The sequence below is a fragment of the Pseudopipra pipra genome, chromosome 1, assembly GCF_036250125.1.
Source record: "Pseudopipra pipra isolate bDixPip1 chromosome 1, bDixPip1.hap1, whole genome shotgun sequence".
Lineage (NCBI taxonomy): Eukaryota > Metazoa > Chordata > Aves > Passeriformes > Pipridae > Pseudopipra > Pseudopipra pipra.
In genome coordinates, this window is record NC_087549.1 from 147,660,666 (window position 1) to 147,669,911 (window position 9,246).

The window sequence follows — 9,246 nt, forward strand, 5'->3', positions numbered from 1 at the left end:
ACTCATCCCCAGCCCCAGTTTCTTCGGGCAGGTGAAGCCCTTGGTGCACCATGCCAGCGGCAGCTCCTCTCCTGGAGAATTTTGCCCCTTGCAGAATGTATCTTAAAGTAGCAGCTTTTAAAAAAAAATATATAAAGTAAAATATTAAATACACCTCCTCTTGGTTTTATCTGAGAGCGCGTCCCCTGCAGAAGGAACGACCCTAAGGGTGAGTGAGGCTCTGCCCTTCCTCCCTCTCCTCCTGCCTGTAGAAAGCTATTTCGGAGCTCTTGTGCCCTTTGTCGCAGCAAGGCGGGTGATCGTTTTATTTTTGTCCAGCCTGTCCTAAAATCGTGGTACTGTCATTTCCCGGGGCTGCCAAGCATTTTACAGGGTGCCCGGTTTCGTGGAGTGGCATCGGCAATATTCCATCCCCTCTTCCCGAGCTCCAGGGTTACGAGTTTTTCTAGCAGAGGTTTTCCAAACGCAGCCTGTCAGAGCATCACACCACCGGGTATTTAAAGTCTTGAAAAGGTGAAACCTGTTGACAGTACGTGAGATTAAAAAGATTTTCCTTTGCGTTTTCAGCTCCTTTTGAGCAGGAGGAGGAGTGCCCGAGAGGGGCTCGGTGCCGGCTGGCGCTCGTCCTCTCCTTCAGCTAGAAATGAATCCCCCAAAGTTTCCTCATTAAGTCAAAAGGCTGATGAAAAGCCTGGCTGCAAAACCACCTTTCTCATAAATCGACACGGATTTCCCCCCCACACCCCGTAAAGAGCTGAAACTACGAAATACTTCTAACTCCAGCTCCAGTGCTCAGAAGTGCAGGCTAAGGATTGTATGAACATTTAGGGATATATATTCCCTAACAGCACTGCTCCATTGCAACGCCTGAGTGACACGGTTTGGATTTCATAATAAAGTGGGTTGTTTGGTTGGGTTTTTTTAATTATTATTATTTAATGCAGTCCTCGAGAATCGAAACACACAAAATGCAGCGAGAATGTTCACAATGTTGAGAACACAGTTGTAAATAGAAACATTCATATTTCATCCGATTATAAATATTTGATACTGCAATTGTAAAATGCACATGTTTTATAAACTGGAGAGAAGAAAAAAAAATCCTTTGCTTTCTTGCTAAAAGGCAAAGTCATTTAATCCTGGCTCCTAAGCAGCTGATGGTTATTCACAGAATTTAAAATTACAGTTTTTTATTTTATAGCTGGATTCTTTCTTTTTTTTTTCTTTTTTTTTTTTTTAATTTTATACTACTATGTACAATGTGTATCTATTAGAGCTGCAAAATAAAGAGGCTTTAAGGCAAAGCGAGAAGTTTTTCACCCCCTAAACAGCGTCGCAGGAGGGCCCGTTCCCGAGCAGCTGCCCACGCACACCCAGGCCCACGCAGGACACATCCCCCCTCCGGAGTGGGGAGAGGGACCCCTCGCTCCGGGAGAAACGGGTTAAACACAGCACAGCGCCTCGAACTCCCGAAAAACTCTGATGAGAAGGGGGTGTCTGCGTGGGGAACGGGGGGGGGAGCGTGGGGAGAAACACCCACCCGCACGCTGTCTCGAAGCATCGCGCCAGCGGGGACCGCGCTGGGGGGGGAAGGGAGAACTAAAAACGTTACTTTATTTGGGGGGGAGGGGGGGCTAAAACGCTCCCAAATATTTCGGGGATGTGATGCCGGAGCGGAGCCGGGTCTCACCCCTCGGCCGCCCCCCGCGGAGGGGGAGCGGGGCCGGGAAGGAGCAGCATCCCGGAGCGGCTCCCGCTTTTCGGAGATGGGGTTCCCAAAGTTTTCCCAACAAGTTGGAAGGGAGGGGGGAGGGGGGTGCTAACCCCATCTCTATCCCTCATCCACGCCTGCAGCCTGCATTCCGCATCCATGGATGGCCGTGGGTCTCGCTGGGAGTGATGAAGGGGTAGAGGCTCAGGAGAGGCCCCCGAGCATGTTTTAAGAAGGTGTTTTCAGATTTGTCTCCCTATCGTCACTTATATTTTTTTCTTCCTTTTAAAATTAATTCTCCATGTCTATCCCCAAAGTCAGCCCCAGACACCCCAACTCCAAAAACATAAAAAAAGAAAAAAATAAAATAAAACAAAAAAAAAAAAGAAAAAAAAAAAAGAAAAAAAAAAGAAAAGGGGAGGGGTGGGGTGAAAAAAAAAGTTGGAACTCATATAACAAATAGGAGAACTATTTATTCAGTTCACAGTCCTGTGAAATGCAGCAATAAAAATCTTTGGACTTCAGCAAAAGTTGTTTTTAATTCTTTTTTTTTTTGAATTTCAAAAAACATTGTCCAATGTCCATTAAAACTGCGCTTAAGTCTATAAAAGGTAACTTAAGCATAAAAAAAAAAAATCATAAAGATAGCATCTAAAATCTTCATACAACAGAAAAAAAAAAGCAAGCAAACAAACAAACCAAAGTCAACCAACCAGCCCAAACCCCCGAAATCAAAACCAACCAACCAACCAAAAAAAAAAAAAATCAAAAAAAAAATCAAAAAATATTTTATAATCAGATATCTTGGATTTTTACACCACCTTACCTGTAAATTATATATACATAGAATATTGCAGAATTATATCTAATACACAATATTTTCACTATTAATGCTGGTATAATCTTTATACACTGGCCCTTATGTTTCTTTTTATTTTTTTTAATTAAATTATTGCATTGTATAAACTTTGACTGCAAACGGCCCCCCTCCCCTGCCTCCCCCCTCCCTCCCTCGCCTTCCCCCCACCCCCCCTTTCCCTTGGCTATTCACTGTCCGACTTGCCGTCTTTCGCCGTGGTGGAGTGGTTGTAGAGCCCCTGGGCCATGAGGTGCACTGCCAGGGAGTTCTTGCTGCCCGTCGCCTTCTTGATCTTGGCTCGTTTATTCTGGAACCAGATTTTGATCTGGGACTCGTTGAGCCCGAGCTCCTGGGCCAGGCTCTGCCGCCGCTGCTCCGTCAGGTACCGGTTCGTCTGGAACTCGGCCTTGAGTCTCTGCAGCTGCTCGGCGGTGAAGGCGGTGCGCGGCCGCTTGTCCTCCTTGTTGGGGTTCTTCTTCTTTGGTTTGCGGGAGCGGGGACCTACGGCCGGGAGAGAGGAGAAGCACCGACACCGCCACGCTCCGCTGCGGGCGGCCCCACGCCAGGCGCGGTCCCGCGGGGGGGGCACCCACGCTCCGACAACACCACCACCACCCCCGCCAAGAAAAATAAACCCGCTTTGTGCCTCCGCTGCCAGGGCGATGCTCTGGAGGCGGTGGAACGGGAGCCGCAGACCCCGGCGCCCCCGCAGCCTCCTGTGCCCCAGCTCGCTGCCCGGCCGTCCTCCCCCCCCACGTCCCCTTCCCCCCCCAGCCACAAACACAGTTACCGACCCTCTGCATCCCGGGGATGGCCAGTAAGGAAAACTGCACCAGGAGCAGCCACACGGAGCTAAATTTTACACCCCGAAAAAATATGTTTGTTTGTTTGGTTGTTTTTTTTTTTTTTTTTTAAGAAAACCTCTTTACTTTTTTTACTTATCTTTTAAATATTTTTTTGGTGGGTCGCGATAAAAATTCTAATGGAAATCCTCCTCCTCCAGTTTACTTAGGGAGAAGCATTCCGCCTCTCCGCTGCAGTGCCCATATGGCGCTGCACGGCCCGATCCGAATCGCCGGGATTATTCTCGGGAATATTATTCTCGGCAGCACAAGGAGCCTTTTCTGCCCGGGCCGAGCCATTGTGAGGATGTATGTTAATTAAATATTAACAAAGGAGAGCACCGGAGAACAATGGAGTAAATTCCAATTCAGCTCTGAATATTACCTCTGAGTAAGAGTTTGTTTTCAGACATTACGAACTAATTTTCATCTCGTTTTACGATCCCTCCTTCAGCCGGCCGGCTCCCGGGTGAAAATCCTACCTCGCTCCTTTTGTAAGAGAAAGATCCATATTTTTTTTTTTCTTTTCCCTGGGAGCAGATCTCCTGTCTGGTGTTTCCCATGCCTTCCCCCAGCGCTTTCTACTTCTTTTTAAACAGGGTTTTACCGATCTGCCAGAACCAGCCCTGCTGTCCCCGCGGTAGCAGAAGGACATTTTACCCCCTGGCTTTATTTTTTAAAATTTTCTTTCTTTTATTTTTTTTTTTTTTACGATAATTTCAAGAGGTTCTGCCCAAGCCCTTGCCAAAGAAGTTCCTTGGTTCTTAGGAACGTCCCCCGGCCCCCACAGAGCTGACCCACAGCACATGGAGGGAAATTAAAAGAAAGAAATGAAACGGCGGCCGCTCCGAGGCCTCTTTTAGAGAAATAAACGACCGCGGCTTGTTTTTGGCGAAAAAAGACTAATCAAAACAAGGCGAGGCCTGTGGAAATGCCCTCTCCCCTTTCCAAAACACAGCGCGGGAGGGGGAGAGGTTCCCGGCGGGGAGGAGAGCTCTCCGGGAGGATAAGCGGGGAACCCAAAGCCAGAATTTTTTCCTCCCTCTTTGATAAAACTCGGCAGTTGGTGAGAAATGCCCCGAGCCCAGGCGGCCCCAGCTCCGCTGCGGCGGCGGGAAGGGAGGGACCCCCGTTCCCTCCTCGTCCCTCCGGCTCCGCGCACCCCCGGCCACCCCTTCTTCTCCCCGCATTTTCAGGTCATTTTAAGCAACTCCTTCCCCCACCCACTCCCCTCCAGAACAAAAAAAAAAAAAAAAAAAAAAAAAAAAAGAAGAAAAAAGAAAATAAGAAGACGGAGCGGGAAAGGGGAGCGGGGTCTTTTCCACGCCGCTTCCCGGCCGCGAGGGCGGGCGGAGGCGGCCCGAGGAGCCCGGGGAGGGTGATACAGCGGTGGGGGAGCGGGGCCGCGACGGGGCAGCGCTTACCTGAGGAGGGCCGGTCCGAGTACCGCGTGCAGTACACCCAGGCGGGCCACAGCATAGGCTGGTTCCCGGCGTTGGAGCTGGCCTGGGAGCTATCCGAGTCCGAGCTCACCGACAGGTCGCCGCCGCTCAGCCCCCGCGCCTTCAGGGCCGCCTCCAGCGCCGCGGGGTCGCCCCCCTTCTTGGCGGCGCCGTGCAGGGCCAGCCCGGCGGGGCCGCCCTCCCCCCCGGCCCGGCGAGCCCGCCCCGCCGCCGGGCAGCGCAGCCCCGGGGGCCGGCGCCGCGGCGGGGCTGCGGCGGCTCTCCGCGCCGGGCCGCCGGGGCTCCGCGCCGGGGCCGCCCACCTCCTTCCTTCGCCCGAACTCGGGCCGCAGGATGTTGTCGATGAAGAAGTTGGTGATGCGATGCGGGTGCGGGTGGGGGTGCGGGGGGTCACCGGGGGGGAGCAGCAGCCCCCGCCGCCCGCCGCCGCCGGGCTCCGCGTCGCCGCCGGACTCCTGCGGCTCGGCCGCCTCCTCCCGGGGGCTCCGGCCGCCCTCCTCCATGCTGCGCGGCCGCCCCGCCGACGGCTCCGCTGCCCGCCCGCCGCCGGCCGGGAGCTGCCGAGCGCTGTCTCTGTTGTTGCTCCTGCTGTCGGTTGTTTTTTATTTAATTTTTTTAATATATATATTTTTATATATATGTCTATATACAACGCACGCACAGGTGTCTATTTGCTTTCGTTTCTCCTGGCTTCGCCGGGCATTCAAAATCCAGAGTTCGCAAAAAAAAAAAAAAAAAAAATTAAAAATTAAGAGTCATTAAAAAAAAAAATTAAAAAAAAAGAGACAAATGCAGGGAGATCCCCTCCCCAAGCCAGCAGCCGAACCTCCACCACTTCCAACTTTGCCAAAAAATGAAAACACAGAGAGGAGGCTCCGGTCCTCCCGCCGCCGCTCCGCCGCCTCCCGCCGCCGCTCAGCCGCTCGGTCCCGCGGCGCGCTGCCGCCTGCTCCCCCGGCCGCCGCTGCCGCCGCCGCCGCGCCTCATCCGCGGAGGAAAAAAAATTAGTGGTAATAAAAATAATAATAATTGGGGGGCGGAAGGGGGTTGGTGGTGGTGGGGTGGTAGTGGGGGGGATGGGGGTGCGCAAAGAAAAAAAAACGAAGCGCCGGTGTCGGGGCGGGGTGTAGGCGGGCTCTCAGCAGCCGGTGTCCCGCGGAGGGCAGGGCGGTGAGGGGCGCCCCGCGGGGCTCCGGCCGGCAGCGCCTCGCCCCGCGCCGCCCCGCGCCACCCCGCGCCCGCACATGCGGGGGCCGCCGCGGGTGGGGAGGGGGGGGGGGGGGCGTCCCGCCCTGCCCTGCCGCCCTCCCTGCGCCGCGCTACGCCCCGGCGGCCGCCGCCGCCGCGCCCGGGCACTTCCACTCGGGTTGTTGTCCTTTTAGGTTTTAACGGGGCCCCCGCCGCTGACGTCGCCGGCCCGGGCGCTCCGACACGTGCCTCGGGCCAATGGTAGCCCGGGCGAGCGCACACGTGGTGCGGGGCGCCCCGGTAAGTGACAGCGCCCACGCCCCTCCCACGGACGGGCCCGGCCGCCGCGGGGATGCGCGGGGGGGGAGATGCGGGTGCCCCCGCGCGGGGCGCGCACCGCAGCAACCCCCCCGCCCCGGCCCCTGTGTCCCCCCCGTACTCCTTTCCCAGAGATGAGTTATCGGGGGTTTAATTGCCCCGGTGTTTACCGGGGGAGGGGGGCCGGCATCCCACAATTCCTTGCAGAAACGCATAAATAATATTAAGCGAGCGGAGGCGATACAAAGGGGTCCGGGGGGGGGAGTTGTGGGGGCGGAACAGGCCCGGCCCGGTGCCCGCGGGCTGCCCGGGGGGGCCCGTCCCTTCCCCGCCGCGCGGTTCGGCGGTAATTGACTCGTCCTTCCCGCAGCCGGACAGGAGCCTTTGATCTGCCCTGACTGCTCCCCAAATGGCATTGCGGCGCTGTGCTCCCCCCCAAAACGCTGGCCTGTCTACCTCCGGACCCCTCCAAAGCCCCCGCTTCTTTAGAAGGGGAAAGCTGCCGCTGCTGCTTTGCTTGTTGTCTTTAGGGATAAATACCCTGAAACAAAATTAGGGAGCCAAGTACGGCTGCATGGCCGAAGGGTCGAGAGGGGGCTGAACAGGTTGGGGGGCACGGATCCTCGGCGGGGCGCGCGAGAGAGGAGCGAGGATGCGGGCGCCGTTCCTCCCCTCGCAGCCGGCCCGTTATCCCTCCCCGGGGCCCGCACGGTGCCACCGCCCCGACGGGGCGCACGGAAAAGGGCTGCGCGGCCCCGCGAAGGGCCGAGCATGGTTGGGAGGTGGTGGCTCGGCTCCGGTGTCCGCCGCATCGCGACCCTCGGCTCTCCCCCTAATTGACATTTTCACTTGGACGTGGCTTCCCTGCGGTGACGGACATCACTCGTCGCCTTGAGGGAAAGGGGCAGAGAGTCCTTCCTCTCCTTTTCTTTTCTTTTTTGCTTTCCTTTTTCTTATTCTTTTTATTTCCCCTTTTCTTTTTAAGGTATTTTATTTTTATCTAATTTTAAATCTTTCTCCCTATTTCCTTTGTATTTCACAGCGGGTCAGGTCCACCGGCGAAGACCAGCAGTGGCTGATCCAAAGTTGTTTTGCTCAAACAAGCACCCAAAGGTTAATTTCTTCAAGCGCCCCATGAAAAGCGATTAGCCTGTCTCCCAAGAAGTATTTTCTAATTACTTGGAAGCTCTCGCTTTGCTACTACCCCATAATTAAAAGTGTTCAAGGTGCTGCACTTCAAATATTTCGCTCCCGGGCGGACCCAAGTTACTGATAAAAACTTCAAACCTCCTTGAACCGCGCATTACCTGCCCACTCACTGCCGGTACCGCGTTAGCCTTTCCATTCGTTATCCCGCTCCTTTGCGGGATTATTTATACCCTGCATAGGACAGGGAAGAGAATTCCTGAGGTAAACTCCGAAGAAGGAGATAAACAAAGCTGTACAAAACAATTACTGCATCTGCCTATCCTCTGACAATAATCCAGCACCTCAGGTATGCAGAGGCAGCGGGGGGGCGGCGGGGAGTGAAGGGGTGATCTGATACCGAACCGAGAAAATCTGAATGGTCTCTTTTTTTTTCCGAGGTTATTTTTATCTGGGAGTTCAATCTCTGTAGAAACATTCCCCAGCAGTACGTTTGCTCGCCGGTCTGCGGGCGACTCGCCAGCGGCATCGCGGCTTGCAGGGGCTTTTCCTTGGGAACCACTGCGGGTCACCGGGAGAGGTGGCTTGGAAATGCGATTTTGGCTTCGTTTGCTTCTTTGCTTCAGCCTCCCCTCGCAGATCTGGTGCCTACAAATATCACCTCTCCGCACACCAGCCAGATTTCTTTCCCTTATGCTCCCCGCGTAGTTTCAACAAGGCTCATTCCATGCTACTAGTCACTAAAAATATGTATATAAATTTTCCGTCTCGCAAACAGGTGAGTGTGCGGGTGCAGCGGACCCCACACACCCTGCCTTTTGCTCGGCGCTTTTGACACTGAGAAGTTTAGAAACGGGATGATAACCCGTGAGCTCGGTACGGGGAAGGAGGGAGGGAGAGAGCGGCCGACCCCCGCCCGCTGGCGGGCTGCGGGCAGGCTCTGCGGCCGGGGCCGGGCTGCGGGAAGGCTCCGGGGCCGTTCGTGCCGTTCCCCCGAGCAAACCCTCCTTCTAGCTTTTCCCCACACTCGGGGAAAAAAAAACAACCACGAGGTGCTGAGAAGCCAAAATGCCCAGAGGAGTAGTGGGAGTCCAGGGAGGGACTGCACCTCTCGCCCTTCCAGAGCGGGGTGGCTGCCTGCAAAACGCTGGCATGCACGAATTTCGTCGGGTTTTCAGCGATTCCCCCGTTTCCAGACAGTCCCCGCCCGTGCCGCCGGGGGAGGTCTGGCAGCGAGGCTACCCCGTGGGCACAGCCTGGGCACAGCGCCGCGCCCCTCTGGCAGCCCCCATGTCCCTCCAGCTCACACCAGGCATCACTTTATTTCCGAGCGAAGCCTTTGAGGCAGCTTTGCCAGCGTGTTGGAGCTGCTGGAGGAGGATAGAGGAGAGGGGAAGAGATCGCTGCTCCTCCTTCCCCTGGCCAGGCTGGCCATGCCGCAGGCGATGTGGCCAGCCCTGCCCGGTCTTCACTGGGCTCTCGCGTCAATTTTGGAAGGGGAAAACCAGCAACGACCCTCGCTCAGCCCCAGGCAGGCTTTCCCCGGAGCCGGCGGGCCGGGTCGGGCTCTGCCCCACCACGAGTCGCATATTTCCCAAAGTGCCGCCCGGGCTTCTCACTGCACCGCCCGACAACCCTACAAAAATAAAACCCCCCTAAAACCTCGGATTTCCTGCCAATTCCCACCCAGTGCCAGGCAGGATGAAGGGCGTTTTGCTG

The 9,246-nt window shown here is 55.5% G+C and overlaps 1 protein-coding gene across 1 annotated transcript; it reads right to left on the minus strand.

Annotated features, from left to right (window-relative positions):
• Nucleotides 1–903: 903 nt before the first annotated feature.
• Nucleotides 904–6,190, minus strand: EN2 (engrailed homeobox 2). The gene is given in 3 exon segments (XM_064638273.1): nucleotides 904–3,071; nucleotides 4,837–5,059; nucleotides 5,061–6,190. Coding segments are annotated over 3 exon segments (858 nt in total). The 5' UTR covers nucleotides 5,379–6,190; the 3' UTR covers nucleotides 904–2,754.
• Between the last annotated feature and the right edge of the window lie 3,056 nt (nucleotides 6,191–9,246).